The sequence below is a fragment of the Prionailurus viverrinus genome, chromosome B1 (genome assembly GCF_022837055.1).
Source record: "Prionailurus viverrinus isolate Anna chromosome B1, UM_Priviv_1.0, whole genome shotgun sequence".
Lineage (NCBI taxonomy): Eukaryota > Metazoa > Chordata > Mammalia > Carnivora > Felidae > Prionailurus > Prionailurus viverrinus.
The window spans coordinates 110,342,764-110,366,617 of NC_062564.1; the positions used below are offsets into that span (position 1 = coordinate 110,342,764).

General features: G+C 35.4%; 1 protein-coding gene across 17 annotated transcripts in view; it reads left to right on the plus strand.

Annotated features, from left to right (window-relative positions):
- CAMK2D (calcium/calmodulin dependent protein kinase II delta) overlaps positions 1–23,854 on the plus strand; it is a 321,165-nt gene that overhangs the window by 212,016 nt on the left and 85,295 nt on the right. For 11 of the 17 annotated variants that reach the window (XM_047854974.1, XM_047854981.1, XM_047854975.1 and 8 more), the window contains 2 exons: positions 17,129–17,194; positions 20,298–20,370. In XM_047854974.1, the coding sequence (XP_047710930.1) occupies positions 17,129–17,194; positions 20,298–20,370 (139 nt within the window). Of the gene's footprint in view, positions 1–17,128; positions 17,195–20,297; positions 20,371–21,318; positions 21,392–23,854 lie in introns of those variants that run through there. The other 6 variants (XM_047854990.1, XM_047854991.1, XM_047854992.1 and 3 more) reach the window with 3 other exon arrangements.

Sequence of the window (23,854 nt, forward strand, 5' to 3'; positions counted from 1 at the left end):
TGCTTATACCTAACGATGTTCTAATATATTGTTTATCTTCTATTTTTTTAAAGGCTTTAATACACAGACACTTGGTAAATACTTGTTAAAAGGATAAATGTGCAAATGATTGGAAGGACAGGAATTTAAAATTCCCCCTTTAAAGGGAAATTTTAGCAATAAAAATTACCCATAATTCTGCTTCCCTGTTTTAACTGATTTCATATTTGCACCTTTTCTTCCACAGTAATGCTTTTGAGCTACTAATATGTCTCAGGCATTGTGATAGGCTTGTGTGTTAGACATGGGGATACACAAATAAATGAACAACACATGGTTCCTGCCATGTTTGATTTTGAAATATAGTTGGGGATTTAGGTACATAGCAGATGGTCTTAGTGTCATGAAATTTCAATCAAGTACAGTGCATTCTGAGTTGGTTTTAGAGAAGGCTTCCTAGAGAAGTCCAGGGCTTCTCTCTTGAAGAAAGCATAAGCTCAAGGAAAATAAAATATTGAATAATGTTACAAAACATGGAAACATAATGCAAACAGTCAAAGTCCAAGGTAGTTGCTATGGAGTGAGAGCTCTGCAAGTGAGAGCTAGGTCATCAAGGTCTGAGAAACTATATGCTCCAGGCCAGTGAATCTTAGCTTTTTGGGAAAAGGTCACTGATACCTTGACACTGCACTTGATGCACATATGTACAGGGTAAACCTATAAGAAGCCTTGACATAGGGAATGGGTAGCCATGGAAGAGTTTTTAGCAGGGAAGTCACATGGTTAGATTTGCCTTTTAGATAGATCATGCTGGTTGCAATGTGGAGGAAGATACAATTGGAAGGAGAGTGATCAGTCATGAAACCAATATATTTCTCCAGTAGAGAGATTATGTGGTCATGACGGCAGTAGAAAGGATGGGAGAAAAAAAAGTATTGTGAATCAAGAAATATTTAAAAGACAAAATTAACAGAGCTTATCAATTTATGGAGAAAAGTGGACAAAATTAGTCAAGGATTATTAGCCAGGATTTTGGCTTGGTTGACTTTGTGCACAATGAGATGCGGGATATGGAAGGAGCAGCAGGTCTTGGGATAAAGGCAATGAAGTTAATTGAATTTAAGATGCTTGTGGGACATCAAAGTTTCATGTTCATTGCATGCACATGCTAGCTTAAATCATAAGATGTATCATCTTCACAAGGGAATTACCTTATTTCATATTGAACACCAAGGAGGTACCTGGGAAAAAAAAGGGGGTATTTATAAACAAGACAAATAGGAGGCAGTTCCCAAGAACAGAGTATTATGGAAACAAAGAAATGTGGAATTATTGGTTGTCAATGTCAAAAGTAATAGGGAAACCCAATATAAGGTGAATAGAGTTTAGGTGAGGAGATCAACGAGATCAGGAAGAAGCCCGGAGATGAGAACATGGAAGAATCAAGGGGTAGGGATTCCTTTTGAGGAAAAATCACATGCTGTAGTCACAAATTCTAATATAGGTATTTATTTACTCTAACTTTAAATTCACATCAACTACTCCTACCCTTGTCCACAGCTTTGATTTTGTCACCACCCAAATCTGCTTCAAGGAACTAAAAGAATAGATGTGGGAAGGGCTGACCAAATGGGCAGTGAAGTCAGTAAAAATAGTAGATAGCAGGACATGGGGGGAGAAAGCTAGAAGTGACCTTTTATAATGCTAAGGGTAACAGCGATGAGGGAGTGATAGATGGTGATATGGCAGATAGCATAAGCTTCAAAGGAGAAGGTTGTTTTACAGGTAAATGAGGGAGAGCTCATATGTATTTATATTTTTTGCAATGATGTGAATATACTGAATTATTCTGTATTCTAATACTTTCACTTGTAAACACATTTTTCATGTTCATACATCATCCTCATAATTTTAGTTTTGGTGTAACATCATACTGTTGTATCATAATTATTAACCCATTATTGTGAAGATGGTCATTTAGGTTGTTTTCTAAACTTTTGCTATTAGGGATAACGCTTCATTAAATAGTTCCTATTACCATAGCTTTGAATTTCTTAATTTAATTCAGATGCTTTCTAAGTTTAGTGATTTTGCAGCTTTTAAGAATCATAAAAAGAAAATTCCTAAAGGAAATTTTTTTTTAAATAATTTATTGTCTTGTTAGGTAACACATAGTGTATACAGTTAGTCTTGGCTTCAGGAGTAGATTTCTGTGAGTTTACTTAACATCACTTACATACAACACCCAGTGCTCATCCCCAAAAATGCCCTCCTCCATGCTCATCTGCCATTTTCCCTGCCTCCCCAACCCTCTATCACCATCAACCCTCAGTTTGTTCTCTGTATTTAAGGCTCTCTTATGGTTTGCCTCCCCCTCTCTTTGTAACTTATGTTTCTTTCCCTCCCCCTATGGTCTTCTATTAAGTTTCTCAAATTCCACATATGAGTGAAAACATATGATATCTGTCTTTTTCTGACTGACTTATTTCGCTTAGCATAATACGCTCCAGGTCCATCCATGTTGTTGCAAATGGCAAGATTTCATTCTAAAGGGAAATTTTTAAATCACCTGAAATTCCTTTTGTAAATCGAATAGCCCCATTTTTATCCAACAGATGATACTCTGAGCATAGTAGGCTTAAGGTCAAAGACTCAAGGATGATGGCAAGAGTGAAGGGCACAGAGGAAAAGTCATGTCCAGGAATTGAAATGTTTCACATTCAAAGAATCAAGGGCAGGGGAAGATGTTTTTTCTTAAGAGGGTGAGAATTCATATATGTATGAAAATCTTCTTGTTTGATGCTCATCTTTTCCAATTTGGTTACCAGGCAATAAAGTAGTTTCAATATAAAGAATTATTATAGAAAGTGTTTTATGAATGAAAAGTAGATATTTATTTACATTTTATAAATGAAAAGTAGGTATTTGAATTTACAAGTGGGAGTTTAAAAGAAACTATCTGTACAAGGCGTCTCTATTTCATAGCTTCACCAAGGAATTTTTAAATTCTAGGCTAGCTTCCTTTTACACTACCACAGCCTGTGATATTTTTTCACTAAATTCTTTCCTCCCCTTTTCCCCAAGGACTGCTTAATGTGAAAATTGGTTTAAGTAAAATATGAACCTTGATATTAAGTATATTCTGGGGATATATGATACTATGCTGAATTTGCTTATTCTTACTGTTTATGTGGTAAGGAGTTGAATACAAGTATACTCCAGACTTGAATAATGTAGTTAAATAGACACCCACTGAGTGAACATCTAAAACAGAATTCTACCACCACCTCTTATCCCATTGTTTTCAAAAAAAGTACCTCCTAGAGAATCACCTTTCCTTCTCCTTCTCCAACATTGAAGATCTGGAGGATAGCACCATCCAGCAATCTGTCCATCAAGCAACCTATCTTAGAGTTGGAAGTGCAAGAAGACATTGAAACATACTAGGGTTTCCTTTTCAGGGTCTCAAAATGGTTTAGTGCAACACCCTCTTTCCTCTGGAGTTGGAGGCAGGGAGAAGGGAAGCATACACAAGAGAAACTAGAGTGAGGCTTCTGTGAGAGACAAAGTGAAGAAATCTCTCAGTGAAAACCCACACATTATACTTTAGACACCCAGATCCAGAGAGTCTGAGCATGCTTTACATTTAGGGTCATACTAAATCTGATTTGTGTTATACTATAACATTTGTATTCCAGCGGTGAATTGCTCTCAATAATGATTCCTACAAATAGTTTGTGTAAGAATTTTTTTTAATTTTCAAATCCACATTCTAAAGATCATATTATCTTACTGTTGAATAGTGATAAAACTGCTACTTACTGTGAATTAGGAGTTTGTAGCTTTGCAAGACTGAATTAAATTAAGCTTTATGTTCCTGAGAACCTAATTGTCTATTGAAAAAAAAATTCCATTGAACCAAATGACTAAGCCAAGCTTCAGTAAATTAAGTGCTTAACACAGTGGCTTCCACATAATAAGCAACAAATAAATATTTTTTTGATTCAGCAAACAATTATTAAATTCAAGTTCATTTTGTCTTCCTGAGCTGTTGTGATAAAAAAAAATGAGGCAATCTAAGATTTTTGTAGGTGCCAATTAAGTATAAATTTGTTATTCCTTCTTTTGCATGTTAGCCTGAATAAGAAACATAGGTATATGTACTTAGAGCTCAGGTGAGGAAGTCTGATAATTTAGATTATCTGAGAAGCTATCTCACATCCCTTTAGAAGGTGGCGTAAGTAACACAAAAATACATGAGTAAATGAATATTTTTTTCCATTGACAGTAATGTGAATGGTCTAGGCCTAGGTATGTCTTTCTATTGTAAATAGGCAATATGCTAAGAAAGTGAATGTAAATAAGATTTCAAATCATCATTTAACATGGTAATTTTCATGTTGATGTAAGGTTCTTAGCTATTTCTTAATGGAACCTTGGCAGAACCTCTTACTTGCAAAATAGACAAAGAAGTCTTTACTACCTTTTATTTAAAATAATATATATCTTCCTTTCCTTAGAAAAAATGTTCATAATTCAGAAATTTGGCTACTTATTAAGAGGTACAAACTTCCAGTTATAATGCCACAGGGAATATAGTTGATATTGTAATAACTTTGTGTGGTGACAGATGGTAACAAGACCTATCGTGGGGAGCATTTTGTAATGTATAAAAATATTGAGTCACTATGATGTACACCTGAAACCAATGGGATATGGTGTGTCAATTATACTTCAATAAAAAAAAGAAATATGGCTCTTTAGACCAGCCAGTTAATCTGAATTACTGCAGCTTTACTGTGATGCTTATTTTTTCATTTTGAAATTCATTGAATGTTTTATAGCCAATAAAAAATAAGATTAAATTACCAGAGTAAATGGGGCTACATTTTTTCAAACCTATTAAGCAAGTGGGTATGTTTGCAAGTGTATGCATACATATGTGCAATAAGCTATTCATTAATATTCCAGAGACCCAGCTAAAAAATGCAAGTAAAAAATAAGAAATTTGTTGTCCGATAATAAGTAGTACTTTGATAGTACTGAAGCATAGCTGAAGCATGGAGAAAAACTTATGAGCTTAAATGCCAAACCTAGAAGGGGCACCTGGGTGGCTCAGTTGGTTAAATGTCCGACTTTGGCTCAAGGCATGATCTTGGGGTCTGTGAGTCCCAGCCCCGCATCGGGCTCTGTGCTGACAGCTCAGAGCCTGGAGCCTGCTTCAGATTCTGTCTCCTTCTCACTCTGTCTCTCTTTCTCTCTCTTTCTTTCAAAAAATAAACAAACAGAAAAAAATGCTAAACTTAGAAACAAGTACTAAATTATTTATTAATGACTAAATCAAAAAGGTTGGGAATAAAACCAAGAATAATTTTTGGTAATTTTTAAAAAATGAGGGGCGCCTGGGTGGCGCAGTCGGTTAAGCTTCCGACTTCAGCCAGGTCACGATCTTGCGGTCCGGCAGTTCGAGCCCCGCGTCAGGCTCTGAGCTGATGGCTCAGAGCCTGGAGCCTGTTTCCGATTCTGTGTCTCCCTCTCTCTCTGCCCTTCCCCCGTTCATGCTCTGTCTCTCTCTGTCCCAAAAATAAATAAACGTTGAAAAAAAATTAAAAAAAAATGAAATTATTGTCCTAGGCATCCCTTTAAGAGGAATTGTTTCTATAACACTGGATAAAAATTAATCCAGCATTATCTTTTCAAAAAAAAAAACAATAGTTTTTGTTTTGCTTTGTTTTGTTTTATTCTCACTGGATGATTCTTTATTCAGATCTTTGGGGAAATGTTGTGCCACCAGAAATTAACGTACTACTAGTTTCCAGTGTGAAAGCATAATCTCATAGTCATATAATCACTTACCAAAAGGATGCTTGTAGAAAATGGAAAGTTGACAACATTTGGGAGAATGTAGCTTCTGGAAGTCCCATTAGTGGTAAAGTATACCATGAATATTTACTGTGAAGAACGGAAGGAAAAAATATTGAGACAAAATAAGAAGAGATGGAGATTCCTACTTCAATCCTTTTGTTGCTTTTCTGTCTCCTTTCTCCATTAAACTCCCAATGTTGCTTGGACATTCCTGTCCCATGTTTCTTCCTGGATAACTCTTCCTCATTTATGTTGGTTCCTCTTCAAATAGCACCTCCTCTGTGAAGTTTCCACTGACCCTCAGAAAGAAATTATAATTCCTTCCTCTCTTTTCCCTTATCCTTTGTGAATGTATTATTTCTTCCTCTCATTTTGCTTATCGTTGGTACAAACGGTATAACTTCTTAATCCAGATACAGTGGTCTGGAGCCCTCTGTGAAGCAGGTAGCAGGAATTCACCATAAGCGACAAGATGTGAAAGAACTCCCGTCCATACTGGCGTTGGACATCAGTTGATAAAATGCTCCAGTGTGGATGTTACTTAACTGCTTATTCATCAGCAAGCTTTTATAGAGTGCACATATGTTGCATTTGTGCTAATTTTTCTTCCTTTTATGATTCCAAAAAGATGAGTGTTGGGAGAAGCTTTTTTACTTAGGGGTGCACATACTTCCCCTGTGTTTAAGAAGATTCCCTGATTTGCAATGTCTTAAGGATCCTAGCTTTATAAATAAACCTATGCTTTAGTTAAAGCATATTCCATAGAAACTTAATTTTATTTTATGTTTTGGATTTTTCCACTAGTCCAAATGCTTGATGGTAGAACTTTATATCCATGTATGTATGCATGTATGTATGTATGTATATACACACACACATATGCACACACACATACACACATGTATGTATATACACATATGTATGTATATGTATATATATGTACGTATATATGTATGTATATGTGTGTGTGTATTCTTACCTATATCCTTATATCCTTATATATTCTTTATATCCTTACATCTCTTAGTATGGGCAAGCCTCATACATATTACAGACACAGTTCAATAATATTTGTGAAATTAGTATATAAATGACACTGATGTGTAGGTGACAAGCTTAACTCTCCATGAAGTTATTCGGGTATCAGAAAGAAAACCAAGAAACTAAATGTGTCTCTAACTGGCTCCAGTAGGAGAACTTCTGTTATCCCCCAATTCACAAAACAATAAGCACTGTTTAATAGCTGGCAGCTACAGGTAGTTTAAGCCCTTCCTTTATAAACATCTAGACACTCAGTGTGATCAACACTAACAGTATGTCCTCTGCAGCAGAGAATCTGTTGCTCTCCTGAGTATTGAAGACTGATAAATGCTAGGATCTCCTGTCTGTCATCTTGGAAAACTCAAATGTTCCAGGACCTGAAAAGTCTGATGTCTTATAGGGATGTATCATCAAATTACTGGCTTGACTCATCTTTCACCTCTATTCTAGGATTCTTTCTGGAGTACTGTTTGTCAGAAATACGTTCAAGTCTCAGCTTTGGGGTATAAATTCACTTATCATTTACACTGGCTTTGCTGCTTTTATAACATGATCTAAACATTTTGTGACTAAATATAGGCTCATTGCTCTGGTGACTAACACCAACTTTTAGATGAATTACTGAGACACAAAAACTGTTTCAGCCCAATTAACTTGTGAAACAAATTTTAGCTGTGGTGGTTTTTTTTTTTTTTCAGTCAAAGGCAGTTGCCTTGACATTAACAATGAAAAGTTCACATTCATAGGAAGATTCAGCATAACCTCAGCAGTACTCCTAGACTGTTTAGAAATCAGTAAAAAGGCTATTGATGTGTAGTTTATAAGGTGAAGATTAATTAGTAATATTCATCAGAGAATTAATGGCAGATTTTTAAAGCAGTGATTATAATTCAGGGTGCCTGGGTGGCTCAGTTGGTTAAGCATCTGACTCTTGATTCAGCTCAGGTCATGATCTCATGGTTTGTGAGTTCAAGCCCCACATCAGACTCTGCACTGACAGTGCAGAGCCGCCTTGGAATTCTCTCTCTCTCCCTCTTTCTCTCTCTCTCTCTGGCCTGCTCCTGCTCACAATCTCTTCCTCTCTCTCTCTCAAAATAAGTGAACAAGCAAGCAAACTTTTAAAAAGTTATTATAATTTTTCTCTAGGGATTACATAGGCATAATAACAGATTATGAGCAAAAATTGTGGTAATACAAGATATTTTAATATGGCAATGATTTTAATATGCAGATAAAAATAATCATGTCCATATTGCATTGTTTGAAACTTAGTCTAGTGAATGACAAGTGATAGCACAGGTATCAAGGTTTTAGTTTATCTTTTATGTAGTAGTCCTTCTGACAGATTTACTAAATTTCAATTGTGCAATTCATAGATAATTTCTCTATAGTACTCAAATTATTTCTAAATAGGTGTAATTTTCTACTCTTTTCAAAATGTATTTTGTAAATATTCTCCTGTATTTCTTTAGAATATCTGCAGCATATATGTAAATCTATAAATGGTCATTGTTTTTCTTTCTGTTCGGGGTTTTTTATATTTTTATGTACATTAAAGCATAGGGTATCAGGTATCTTGTTAAGATGTTTGGTATGTGTTAGAAATTTTCCCTTCACTTCTTAAAATAAGTATCTATATTGTTTTACAAGTGAGATTTTATAAATATGTGATATGTATATAAAAAAATTATGTATATGATATAATAACAGCTGGCTATAAACATATAAAAACAACTTTTTAAATATATGTGGATATTTTTATTATATGTATTATTAAATTTATATATAATATATATTATCTTTTTAAATATATGTTATATATAATGTGTATATATAAATATATATATATTTATATATACACTCTGTTTTATGTACATAGGTACTGTGATGTCAATTGTTATGTCTTCTTTTGAAGAGTTGAGCATATTATATCAATTCATCCATCCTCATAGTATATGTGTGCATGCCAAGCAGGATTTTGGTGAGCTAAGTGTAGGACTGGTGCAAAGCTATGTAATTGCAAGTTATCAACTACCAAAGAGGTAAGCTGTCGCTTACTTAGTAGACCAGTCTCCAGTCAGAAAAGATATGTACCATGATAATACATGAGAGAGGCAAACAATTCTTTTGGTCTCCAAAACATAGCTTGCACAGCCCTAAATTTAATTTTAAAATTTCCATAAGGACTTATAAAGGATTCTATAAATGTCTCATACCTCACACACACGAAAGAAAGATCATTTACTCTAAAATTTGATATTTCCAGAATGAGAACACCTTGGGTGCCTCAATGAATGTCCTTGGGTATTTCAAAGGGGTTTTGGAGTTATAGTAGGCATATCTTGGTGAGTGGGGGATTATATGAACTAAAGTACTCATGGAACTTTGTCAAACATAGACAGAGTCACCATTAGTCTGTTGGTGTTTCTGTGCCTTTAGAAAAATCTGCTGGTGTGGTGCCTGGGTGGCTCAGTTGGTTAAGCATCCAGCTCTTGATTTCAGCTCAGGTCATGATCTCACAGTTCATGAGTTTGAGCCCCATGTGGTGCTCCATTCTGACAGTGGGGAACCTGCTTAGGATTCTGTCTCTCCCTCTCTCTCTCCCTTTCCCCTCTGCTCTTGCTTGCTCTCTCTCTCTCTCTCTCTCTCTCTCTCTCCCTCTCTCCCTCTCTCCTTCTCTCTCTCTCTCTCTCTCTCTCTCTCTCTCTCTCTCTCTGCCTCTCCCCCTCTCTCTCTCTCTCAAGATAAATAAATGAACTTTAAAAAAAAAGAAAAAGCTTCTGGTATGGGCACTTTGCTTAATGAGTGGAATAGGGTTGGATTACAGCCCTCCCTTTCTCCCTTGATTTGTGCCTTTGTGTAAAACACAGATTACACAACCTTTATCTGGTCATGGGTGTGAATGGGGAAAAAGGCTATCTTTTCTTTTTGCAATTTATGAATAGGCAAAATACAGCTGAGAAAAGTTTTTAGCCTGACCTGACCTCACACAGTTGGTTAATATCAAACCAAAATATTGAATTCACTTCATTCTCTATTTGACCATGATGCCTAAAAGTGAAACAAATTGTCAATTTTATTAACTGGCTGATATAGAGCTATTTATTATTAGCTTTTAAAATTATGGTAAGGATAATTTTCTAAAGCCCTCTGGAACCCACAGAAGAAATAAGAAATAGCAGTTTGTAGTAGTCTTCATTAAATTATACTCTTTATGTTTTCATCATCATCATCATCATCATCATCCTTATCATCATCATCAAACATTTTGGTTTGATGCTTTTATATTGGTAAAATACACATAGCATAAAATTTTCTATCTTAACCATTTTTAAGTATACAGTGAAGTGTCATTAAGTTCATTCACATTGTCATGAAACCATCATCACCATCCATCGCCAGAACTCTTTTCATTTTGCAAAACTGAAACTTTGCACCCATTAAACAATAACTCCATATTCCTTTCTCCCCTGAATCTCTAGCAACTATAATTCCACTTTCTGTCTCTAATTTTGACCTCTATAAGTACCTCATGAAATCATACAGTATTTGCCTTTTTGTGACTGGCTTACTTCACTTAGCATAATGTCCTCAAGATTCATCTATGTTATAGCATATGGCAGAATTTCCTTCCTTTTTAAGGCTGAACAGTATTTCATTGTCTATAGGTACCACACTTTGCTTATCTGTTCATCTTCCAATGAATAGTTGGTTTGCTTACATGTTTTAACTTTCATGAATGATGCTGTTGTGAACATGGATGTACAAATATCTCTTCAACACCCTGCTTTCAGTTCTTTTGAGTATATACCTAGATATAGAATTGATGGGTGTGTGGTAATTATAGTTTTAATTTATTGAGGAACTGTTGTACAGTTTTCCACAGCAGCTGTACCATTTTACATTACCACTTTTCTACATCTTCACCAACCCTTATTTCCTTCCTTCCTTTCCTTCCTTCCTTCCTTCCTTCCTTCCTTCCTTCCCCCTATCCTTTCCTTTCCTTTTCCTTTTCCTTTTCCTTTTCCTTTTCCTTTTCCTTTTCCTTTTCCTTTCCTTTCCTTTTCTTTCCTTTCCTTTCCTTTCCTTTCCTTTCCTTTCCTTTCCTTTCCTTTCCTTTTCCTCTCCTCTCCTCTCCTCTCCTCTCCTCTCCTCTCCTCTCCTCTCCTATCTGCTGTCCTAATGGCTGTGAGTGGGTATCTCATTGTGGTTTTAATTTTCATCAATTTTTTTAATGTATAGCTTTACAATTTATTCCTTGCCTTCAAGAAGCATTCATTTTGTTATGCACATCTTTGGAATACATTGCCTGAGTTTTTAAACAATCACACAATCCTAGATTAAGGCAGTTTATTGAATCACACACACACAGATTATATAATAAGCTTAATGGCTGATTTGCTCATTTGGGGAGGTCAGTAATATTAACAGAACAAAAATAACCCATCCATTTCTGCTTTTTCTTTATTCTCTGTGCCCAATTAATTGTGGTTAGCAGTGTTGTTTTCATTCATGCTTTTTCTTGGTCATAGAATAGAAAAAACAGTTTTAAGAATATGAACTTTTGATAGTGGTTCATATTTTCCACATGCATTTGTGAAAGATGAAATGAGAAAGGAATTGCAGAGTTGGCAGGAGTTGGGGATTGTGGGAGGATACAGAAGGTATCAAGAATAAAGTAGAATAAGATGAGAGAAAATGAAATCCAGAGTGATATTGAAAGGATAGATTCAGTAATCACAGATTAGGCAGAAAAACAAGAATAAAGTAAGTGCTCCTTTGAAAGATTTGGAACCTTGCCATCCCACTCCACTCCCCAACTCTGCTGAATGACCACATGTTGGATGGTACCTGTGAATGTCTGTCCTGTGTCTGATATCCCAAAGTGTGCCTCTCCCAGTGTTTTGCCTTTCCCTTCCTGGCCAGAATCATTTTTGAATGGAATCAGTTTCAATGGCCTGCCTCAGTTTTATCATCTAAATTGTTATTCTTACTATGACTCAACAAATCTATTTACATCAGGATCAATAAGAAACTCTTTGGACCTTCTAGTAAAGCAAACTTCCAGCCTTTCAAAATTCCCATCATCCAATTTGGAATTCATTCAGAAAATCATTTCTGAACAACTTCAGGTAATACACTACTTCAGAGGTGTCATCAAATACTAGATATCCAGCTAGAAAATAGGTTATATAAGAAGTTGATCTTGGCTAAATAAGATACCAACAATGGTATTAAAAATGAAGCCAGGGTTATGCTTGTAATCCCTCCCTCCTCGGTTTGCATCAACTGCCCCCCATGCCCACCATTGTAGCTTTAACAGGACTGGATGACACATGTGATTCTGCTTGTGTCATGGTTACACCACTTGACTCTTCCTGAAACAGTGGTCATCCACCAGGAACTTATGTTTCCGAACCTATGAGAGAGTCATAATGTCAAATGAAGTTGGACAAATAAATGTTCTTGTTCTCTGTATTTAATTTTGGTAACAAGAGGCATAGGTTCGGTTCTTTAAAAAATGAAATGTTACACATTTCTTCCCCAGATTGTAAAACACCATGCTTTCATTCCCTTTTCAATCTCCAGTCCAGTTATGTGACTTATAATGAATTCAACAAATTCTTCTACATTTGTGATCAGACAGGATTATTTCATAGACAAACTCTATCTTGTGGGAAAGATACTACAAGATCCAGGACCGAAATATATGATTTTGTAGGGGGAAACTGCCTGAAAAATCCTTACCTTCTTATCAAAATATAATGGTTAGTGATATATGAAGAATACCCACCTTAATGCACTGACATATGATCATCTCCCACATATGCCTCTCTCTGAGATATAAAACTCTGGAATCATTCACTTAAGAGCATTTAATGAGCTTGTTAAAGGCACTATGACTCAGCTCTGATTATTTTATAGTGAAAACACAACAGATTTTACCCTCCCAGAGCTACCATACTAGTAGAGTGACAAACATTAAGCAAATGAGTACATAAATGAACACATAATTATATTGGTGATAAGTGTTATGAAGAATAACACAGGGTTCTAGGGGGATAAGATAATGTAGATGAGTGGAGGTCTGAGGATATAAAATTTAAGCCAAATTTTAAGAGTCACCCAGTAATAGAGGTATTGAGAATAGAGGTATTCCAGATTGAGAATATCCTGGAAGAGAGACAAGCATGTGAAAAGGCCCAGGAATGGGAAGGATTTTGGTGCACTTGAGGAACTGGAGGAAGGCCATTGTGGTTGGAGTAGGATGGAGAAGGGGTGCCAAGGAGGGTCAGAGATGGGCAGAGTACAAATTTGGCAAAGACTTGAAGGTCATGTCCAGTATCACTGGACAGCTATTTAAAGGGCTTCCTATAGTCATGGGACAAAATATGAAGCACATTTAAAGCTGGTTTCTGGAGAACTGATGGCAGAGGAGCAGGAGAGGAAGTAGGGCCAATTAAGAGGCTATTGCAGTAGTGCAGGTGACAGACAGTGACTGCTAGTGGCACCATTTGTTCTTCCAGAGCCCAGTTTTGGACTCTACTATCTGCTTAGACTCATAGTCAAGGCTGTAATCCTCATGAAATTTTATAAATGTTTCATTCATTATAGAACTACTTTCAACGATTTCTGATATAAATCATAAATATATAGACCAGGAACAAAACGACAGTTCATTCTGCTGGATAACACAGAATGAATCAACATCTCTACAAATAACAATAGCAGCAACAAAAGTATTTATCTTTTTTGATATGTGAAGTCTCATCTTTTCATGATTCCAGGATTATCTTATTTTTCCCTGTGACCCCTAATGTTCTAGAAATTCATAAAAGGCAATTAATGCTAAAAATATATAATTAATATGCCTCATTTAATAACAGAACTCTAACATTAATTTATTCACAGAAGTTTGAATTAGTTAATGAACACTTTATTCATGAGGCTGATTCAATTTGACTTTGTATGAAATTTTATATAGCATGCTAAATTTTTTTAATGTTTATTTTTGAGAAACAAAGAAAGTATGAGTGGGGGAGGGACAGAGAGAGAGGGAGACACAGAATCTGAAGCAGGCTCCAGGCTCCGAGCTGTCAGTACAGAGCCTGATGTGGGGCTCAAACTCAGGAGCGCTGAGATCATGACCTGAAGTCAGATGCTTAACCCAGACGCCCCAAATTTTCAATCTGTAACTACTGCTTAATTTTGCACTCCATTAAACAATAATGTCAGTATAGAAATATGTTAATATTAGAAAATTCAATAGTTTATCTTCAAGGCAACATGTTCTATTAGAACTCCATCTTTACCTTCCCATTTATCATACATACAACAGAAATGATAAAAATGGTTTCATTTGCACAAGGATGTTTTTAAATAATGGGAACAATGAATGTTAGAAAATGAGAAAGAGTGCTGTCAGAGATGCTTAATTCAAAATAAAACTCTACCCCTTAAACTTCTTTAACAGCTAGAATGGTTCATTGAAAATTACTAGAATGCTAGGCCCTAAGTGTTTTTAATAGTCTTCTTTAAATAAAAACACCTTAAGAAATAAAACCTATTGCCATATATAAATTTTAATGTTTTTTTTTCCTTTTTAAGTGTGTGTAAAGTCCAGACTTAGAGTAGATGAATAGCATGGTTTTCTGACTTGTTAATTCATTTAATCATTACTTCAGTACTCCTTAATTGAATAAATATTTGGGGTTAGAAAAAAGATCAGTAAGTTATGAATCCTAGTGATTTAAGATATGACAATTCTCTTGGAATATATACTATACTTACGGAGCTTCTCCTGGAATATACAGTATATTTAAGGAGCTACTATAAGCAGCAATATCATTGATGTCAATAAGCTTTTTAATCGATATTTGGTAACATTTCACAAACCACACTTGTTTGTAATGCAGATTTTCTAGGTACCTGTGGTCAAAAAAAAGATAAATATGGTTATATATCATATTTACCTACTCATATTCATTCAAAGGAAGAAATCCTACAAAACTGTTATTATAGGGATAATAATGGTTTGTTGGAAGTATCATCTGTCTATTATTTAATTATTTTGTATTACAATTTATGTGATTGCATTATTATTGTAATTCTAACTGGGGAAAAAACCTAGGTGAGCTATTAAATGAAATCACATGTACATGTAACCATGGTTTTCAGAACAAGCCCATATGAAGCTTTAAATAATTTTAGATGCACATTTTATTTGTAAAAACAATAGGACTGAAAATAGTGACTCTAGCATTAAAGGACTTATAAATATCCAGATTGCAATGGAGAGGAGTCAAAGTTGCATAAGCTTTCAGACATGTTAAAAGTCTTTAGTATTATATCTTTTCCGTTAGGAAAGGAAAATCCAAAAGAAAATAGTAACTAGTGATCTCTGGAACATGTTATCATTTGGTGAAAATAATAAATGGTGATCTCTGGAACATGTTATCATTTGGTGTTATTTCAGAACTTATTAAAGCAAGTGAAAACCAGAAAGAAAAAAGAGCTATCTGAAGAGCAAATTTATTTCTCCTTCCATAATGTACACACCAAGATTTATAACTTTACCCAGTGCTTTTTCAAATCACTCATGCCTTCTAAACTTCTGGAAAGATTGACAGTGTAATTATTGGAATGGCTATGTTGTGTGGTGATTGAGAGCAGGAACTATGGAATGGATGGCCCGCCTGTGCCACTTATATCTGTATAATCTTAGGCAAGTTACTTCTCTGTACCTTCATTTTCTCATCAGTAAACTGAGCTAGTGGTAAAACCCATCGCAGACAATAATTACAAGGATTTATGAGTTAATATGCTTAGTACACTGTGTAGCACATGGTAACCAAATGTTATCTATTACAAGGTTAAACTCCAAAGTTGAAATTTAAAATCAAGCCATATCCTAATAGATTAGGAAATGGCTGATACATGAGAAAATGGTTCACGTCACTAATAATCAAGAAATATTAACGTGAGATAACTTTTTCTAACTTTTTTTTTAATTGGGAAAAAACTGTCGGTACCTTCATGATGTTTGCGTAGGGGTGGGTAACAACCACTTTGGAAGGCAGTTGGCCTGGACTCATACACACATATGCATATGTCTATTTATTAAATAGGGAAAAGACTTCTTACACAAAATGGTGCCCATGACCTTAAGTGAAATGAAAAAACAGAAGTAGCCTAATAATTTACCTATATTGCATGATTCTACTTTTGTGAGGAAAAAAAAAATGTTTTCTTTGTGTTTGCAAGGGGACAAGTATATTTAAAGATACACAGAAAATTGAAATGATATACATAAAGTTAAAATTAGTTTTTTTTCCAGAGGGTGGAATTGGGGTTGAGGGACAAGGGGGTACTTGGTACACTTCCATATTTTTAAAATTTGCTAAAAAAAATCACATTAAAAACATATATTTGAGGGGGGAGCCTAAGCCAGAAAATCACTGGTTAGGGAATTCTAGCCCCAGAACAACAGTCTTTTGGACCTGGAGAAGTAACAGATCCGAAAGATAGTTACATTTACGTATATACAGAGCATTGGTTTGAATGTGCTTTGTAGAGTAACTAAATCCAGTTGCTGAGTTATGGGAAACTCTTCACTTAAAGATGGCTGACAGATATGACTTCTTAGTTGGCAAGAGATCAAGTTGCCAAAATCCCTAAGTCTGTGTTGACTGGCAAATACATGGAGCATAAAGGAAATTGGGGTGCTTTACAAAGAAAATCTAGCACTCAGCCCAAAAGCAATATGTATTTTAGAAGGCCACCTCTAGCCCATAAAGTCATGTGTACTGCAGTCTAAAAAGCAAGTCCGTTCAGAGAGATGCAGACTACAAATGCATACTCTATAGCCTTGAGTAGTAAGTGTCTTCTCTTATTGTTCAGAAAATATTTTTAAACTGTTCACCACACTTCATCAGACCTTAGTTAATATTGGGAGAATTAAAATGAAGAGTTTCATAGAGATTATTTGTGGAAGAGATATCTCTGAATATGGTTTTGGTATACAGAAAATTGTGTCCTCAGGATCTAGTGATACAAAGATATGTAGAAAAGATGCAAATGTTTAGATTAGTATAGATTGTTATGAAATCTGTAATGTAGTGTCTTAAAATCCTTTGTTTTGATAATTTTCAAAACAATCTGAAAAAAATTCTATATGAACATGGTGCAAATCTATTGATGCTTATTATTATTTTTAATGACAATATCTTGATTATCTTTACAGAGTTACTGGAGGTGAACTGTTTGAAGACATAGTGGCGAGAGAATATTACAGTGAAGCTGATGCCAGGTAAGTGACTTGCCCTGAGCAAGATACAAGACTCAACATTCAAATGACACTTGCTCAATATATCTCTTTATAAATATATCATAACCCTTAGTATTTATGAGACTCTCATAAAACCATCTTGGACTTCTTCTCATAAATGAGTCCCTCTTAATTGCTATTTGTCTCTCTTAATGTTTCCAAAATAATTGGTTTGGGGAAAAAATTAGAATCTGGTCTAAATTTTGTTATTATCTAGCATCTACAGTTAGTCTTTTAAAAATGAAAAATAAAATATACACTGTATTGGGAATGACTTCTGCTAAAGAGATGTACTCTTTTAGCAAAGTTAAGAGATAAAAGATTAAGATCTTCTAGTCTCTAGATCCTGAGCTGCCCATGATGGTAGTCCCTAGTGTCACATGGCTATTTTAATTTCAATCCGTCAAAATTAAAGTTAAATAAAAAATTTAGTTTCTCAGTTGTACTAGCTACATTTTGAATGCTTAATAGCCTTAAGTGCTAGTGACTACCAGTTGAAGATAGCAGATATAGAACATTTCCATCATCATAGACCATTCCACTGAACAGCCCATGTCTAATCAGAGAGCATAAAAAGAAATAGAGTACAAAAGCCCAAGTGGTCTCCTTAAAGCATTTATTAGCTGTTTAACTCTTTGGAAATTCCAGGATAGCTTTTGGAACTCTCATATGAAAAATATTTATTCAGGTATTTCAGAGGGTTCTATATTTCCCAATCTTGTTAATTGTCGTCATCTTTAACAGTGGCTATACTGTACATTTTCTCTCATTTGAAACTTCCTAGGCTGCACAAAGGCAACCTTTTTGAAGTAACATTAATTTACTTGCCTAGGTACTACTTAGACTGTATCATGTTAGTTTTCCTTGATGTTTCTTTACACATATTCAGTAGTTGGCACTTATTTTGAAAACTCTAGCCTTGAGCAATTGACTCTATATTAGCCATGTAAATGAGATATTCTGAAAATTCAGTTACTTATTGTCTGCCCCCATTCTCTAATGCTGTCAGAGCTTCCTAACGCTTACTAATCCCACAGTAGCCTGCCCTCAGCAGATAGTCAGCTGATAGCCGATTCCCTCCCCATCCCTTCAAAGCAGCACATGCATACACATGCTCACTTGCAAATCTCTAATTAATCTTCTTGGTTTAATGCCAGTTTATGACATTCTGTGAACCTTATCTGTACATGACTACATGCTAATTTTTTAATGGAATTTTTACTGCCAAAGTCAAATAGAAACTTCCATGTCCCTTATACTATGATGAGTGAATCACCACTTGCTCAGTTTATCCCATTTCTTACATTCGGCCCCTGAAAAGAGGCTTCAGAGCAGCCTCGCAATTAGCTATTTGCCCACTTGCCCAAAGAGAGTAGTAATTTTAACTAAGGTAGTAAACAAGTTAGGGAATTACATTTATTTTGCTATTTAAAGTTATGTAAAACAGGTTATTATGTTTGAAAGATATTGGTTGAAATTAAAATAGAAACTGTTTTCACTATTGAAGAACCCTACAGATAACAGGGTAGACCCTATAAGTTGGATCATTTTATATGCATGTTTCTATTAAGTTTTGGATTTTACTATAAGTTAATTTTTAGGATAGGTCCTACAACAAAATCAAGGAGAAGGAACAAATCTTCCCATGTACAAACATAAAGAAAAAGTCTTTCCTTACTAGTCCTCAAGAACTTAAGAATTGAATCCATTCTCACTAGCAAAAAATGATGTAATTCATTTAATTTGAATTATTGTTTACTTCTTTATTTTGCATTATTCATTAAACCTGATGACTTACACCTGCGGTTGAAGAGAAAGTGAAATATTTCTAAAAAGTAATACAAAGTGAAGGGAAAAAATTCATAGGATTTAAAAAATAATTACCAACACACACTCAAATAACCTTTATAGTCAAAAAGTAAACGATGTTTAGCCCCTTTTTAGCCCCTTTAATGGTACTCTTTATAGAGTTAGCATTGGAAAATCATAACCACAGTCATGTTTTTTTTACATTCACATTGTAAGAAATCAGATGGTGATTACTTTTTATAATTCAAGGATTTACTTTGGAGTAATATTATTTTGTACATTAAGTGGTTGAAATGTCCTTATTAAAATGTTTGTTAGTGAATATACCTCTATACATAACCTGTATTTGAATTGCACAGTAAATTTGTACAAAATACATCAGTGTGATCTCTATTATTTTATGTCAGATGACAGTTCATGGGACCTTACAGGTGCCAATCAATGATTTATCCCCTTTAATTAGCAATCTGTTTGACATCAGCGAGCCTTTAATAAGAATAGTATAAATTGTACTTTTTGACATTGTATAAGCAAAAGTTTTCCTTCACTCAGGTGTATGGAAATGTATCTAACAATTACTAGTGTTCCAGGGTATTAAAAAGTTTTTTTTTTTTCGTAAGTTCCTAGCCCTTCTCCGGAGTATGCCTCTCCTGAAGAGGGATTTATTTTATGTCGTGGGTTTACTTGAAATTTTCCCTCTGTTATTGAGACTTGCATTGGTTTTCCTCTTAACATATTCTACAAGAAGCACCAGTTCTAAGTCAAAATGATAAATGTGTCCCTCCATTTTTTTAACCCTCGTTTCACCTGCCACTTCATCTGTGTTTACCCTCTTGTTTCAACACCTATGTTTAATTGTGACCTCAGATTTTAAACAGTTTAGATGTGTATGAGAAATACTCATAAATTTTATATTGCTAAAGGAATTTCCCAGAGCATTATGGGAATATTTATGAATTTTTCTCCTTGAATATGGAAATTTTGACTTCTGTATACAAGTGATTTAATATGTACACTTGCAATGAAAAAAAACACACAGCTCAAATTGTTTTGTCTGAACATGTCACAAACTCTATGTTGGATGTCATTTTTGTTAGAACCAGAATTAGCTTTATTCAGCGTTATTAAATTCCAATGTAAAGCTAAAAATATGTTGTGAAAATATAATTTTTGTTTGTTTGTTTGTTTCGTTTTAACTTTCATTTTATTTTGTATTCAATGTGATTATGTACCTTTAAAATGTTCTCCCTTCCATTCTGCCCTTGTATCTTTACAGTCATTGTATACAGCAGATTCTAGAAAGTGTAAATCATTGTCACCTAAATGGCATAGTTCACAGGGACCTGAAGGTCAGTATATGGAGTCCATAAATCTGAATCAAAGGAGGTTTTTTTTCGTTTGTTTGTTTTATTTCTGGGGAAAGGGCAGAGGGTGGGTATTTAAAATGGTTCCCTTGCCTTTCCCAATTTTTCCCTAAAATGACTACATGATGAAATGATAATGCATGATGCCTCTTTCAGTTTGCTCATCTACAGGCTAAATATACATCATAGCAGAAAGGAAAGGACAATATTAAAAACACAACCTGTTAAGTTTCCAAGCAGTAAACTACCAGAGGCGGTTTGGGGGCAGGCTTTCCTGAAATGTCCAGCATTCACCTGGAGATAAACTTGGCCTGTGATGTATGTCCGCCTGTAGATTTAAACACCACTTCTGTTCTGAGACCATGGGTTGCTGTAGCAAAACAACTGGCTACACATTGCTCCATTTGAGTCTGATGAACCCTCAGGCAAGAGGTAATAATTGCCAGCTAAATTAAAGCACAAGAAGTTAATGATTTATCAAAAATTCATTACGTATCCTAATTTCACCTTAATGGTGCCTTGACTGCTAATGTGACAGCCTTTGGAATGATACTGAAAAATGGGAGGGAATAGGGAAGCAGTTTTTTTATATGGGGTGGAGGTGGACCACGACAGCTATAAAATGTTTACTTGCATTCCAGTTCTTTTCCTGTAAGAATTTAGAACTAGGAAATGAGCTCCTGAATTAAAATATTTTTAAGAAGGTTTTTGTCCTCAAACACGTGGATCCACATTTTCTCTCACATCTGGCAAGATCCTGATTGCGCTGAGGTAGTAGTCACTCTACTTGAGCAATATGTTTACATTACTGAAGGTGGTAAAATACAACCCAGTTGTCTGCTGGTTTTGCACTGTAACCCAGTCTCTCTGAGGGTATACAGACAGTGAGTGTAAGCTTGGAACTAACACACGCCCCCTGGTGTTTGCATGCAGTCATTGCATTCAGCAGATCCTGGAGGCTGTGCTACACTGCCATCAGATGGGCGTAGTCCATCGGGACCTGAAGGTGAGTAATGCTGTTGGAGAAGATAAACCACCACACAATTCCTAATGACTGTTCAGCTGCAATTATGCCTGTAAAGGCAAAAATATGAGCAAGAAAGTTGTGTGGACGCATTCCAACACATTACGAAAACACATTCCCTTACCACAGTCTCGCTTATTTCATCTCTTCTCTGATACACACTTGAGACTTACATAAATCCCATTTCATCCCGAGAAATAATGTCCTACCATTAACAATAAATAGGTTGCTATATTTCTTTCCTCCTAAGAATATAGCACGTAATGTGACTTTGAGTACGATTGATGGTCTCTTCTTCAGTCTGAACTCATTCTGTGGACATTGATCAAACATACTATTTTAGAGTCATACTGTGTATACCTAATATAATGTAAATAGTTATGAAAATTATAAAGAGAGTAGAGATAAAGTCATTGAATAGGTTTTTGGCCCAAGTGATTGGTGCTAAAGGACCTCCGTTTTGGGCTCTGAAGTCTCTTTCCCTCAATAGTAGTTCCAGGAATTCTGAGGACATTGAGGCTTCCTGGCTCCTTGTTTATTTACATTCCTAAGTACTAAGATACTAGTGCCTTTTAAAACAGATAGGAAAAAGGTCAAACAGATTTAATGTCAAATAATATTTATGTAACCTGTATATGGACTCATACTTTTAAGACTTCACTCAGTTTCTGATACCATTGAGGATGAGAAATGTTCAGATCACTTAGAAATTAAACAGTTCAGGGGGAGGCTTCTCTTTCATCCACTCTCTGTCCCCTTCTGTCAGCACTCTAGTTTCACTTATGGAATTTCAGGGATCTAGTGAAGGCCTAGAAATTTAAGTGAAAGCACTGGGTGGGCAAAATAGCAAATTGTGAGCACTATGCGGTTGTCATTCTTTGTTTCAAGCCTCAGCCACTTCCAGGCATTAGTACAAATGTGGCCAAGTAATGTAGAATGTCAACTGTGTGTGTTCGGTGGGAGGACCTGGGCTGGTTTGCAGACTTCCCTAGTTACGATACATTGGTAAATCCGTAGTTACCATTCATTTAGTATGCTCTGGAAGAATATATCTCTAAGGATCCACAACGAGTTACTTGAAGATGTGATGTGTAAGCAAAGTATCACCTTAGTCTCTCAGATCTTCCTTCGATTTCAATTTGAGTCTGAGAGCTTTTAATGTCAAAAGCAAAGGTATGGTTAAGGGCATTTTCTTTTGGAGAGCCAAGATGGGACTGTGCGCATCTGCTAACACTTTACCAAATGTACCCGTCAGGATTAAGGAAAAACAATATGTTCCTTTGAAAATTCATATCTTTGGCAATCACCTCAAGAATTCCCTATCAGACATGTAGAGAAAGTCCCCGTTTTGTTACTCCTCCGAGCTCTCACTGTACTACTGTCCTAAGTGAATATACATGAGCATACACATTTATTTGTACAATTTTATCAGATACTCAATTTAATACATTATCATTTGAAATATTTTACTCCATGTTATGTAATTATAAGTATACTCTAAAATACAAGGTTGAAAAAATGTTAATTCTCTTACATGACCTTAAAATCTATCTTGTGGGGTCATGATATTGGGCTTCTGTAAGTGTTCCAACTCAGCTGAGCTCTTCAAAGACTGGAGCTTTAATCAGAGACAGCAGTGGGTCTAGGTTGTGGGCTGTGCAAAAATATATTTTCTGACATAGGAGTTAAATTCACTAGTTAAAAACTCAGGCAGGGGCACCTGGGTGGCTCAGTCAGCTGAGCGTCCGACTTCGCCTGAGGTCATGATCTCGTGGTTCATGGGTTCGAGCCCCGAGTCGGGCTCTGTGCTAACAGCTCAGAGCCTGGAGCCTGCTTCGGATTCTGTGTCTCCCTCTCTCTCTGTTCCTCCCCTGCTCGTGCTCTCTCTCAGAAATAAAGATGAAAAAAAAAATGAAAAACTCAGGCAGGTGATTTTTAGGGAGGCCTGATACCAAAGGAAATAACCTGCACATCACTCAACAAAATGTTTTTGTTCTCCATCCTTATTTTGATTTTGGGAGAGGATAGGAGTATGCTTTGTGTAGAGCTTGTTATAATTTTTGGGATTATCTTGGTTTCTGTCAAATTCCTGACTTGAATAGATTTCAGTTGAGTCTAGTTTTCAGGGCATGTTTCAGTAGGCCATTTCATAACGTGATAAGAGAGTTCATAACATACTAAAAGAATATATCAGAGGAAGTTTATACACACACCCTGAGTGTGCTAAATCTCTGATTTTGTTTTATGTCTTTTATATCTACATGTATACTTTATCTGCTAAGTATACTGCTTGTAATAGTATATTTGCCAATACATAAAATTGAAAGAGATAGGTAAATTTTTTTATTATCAGGCTTTAAACAAAAATTTGCCCTCCTATTCTTAGGTCATATATTTTTGTTTCCATATCTTGATTCATTTGTTAATTCGTATATAATACAGATG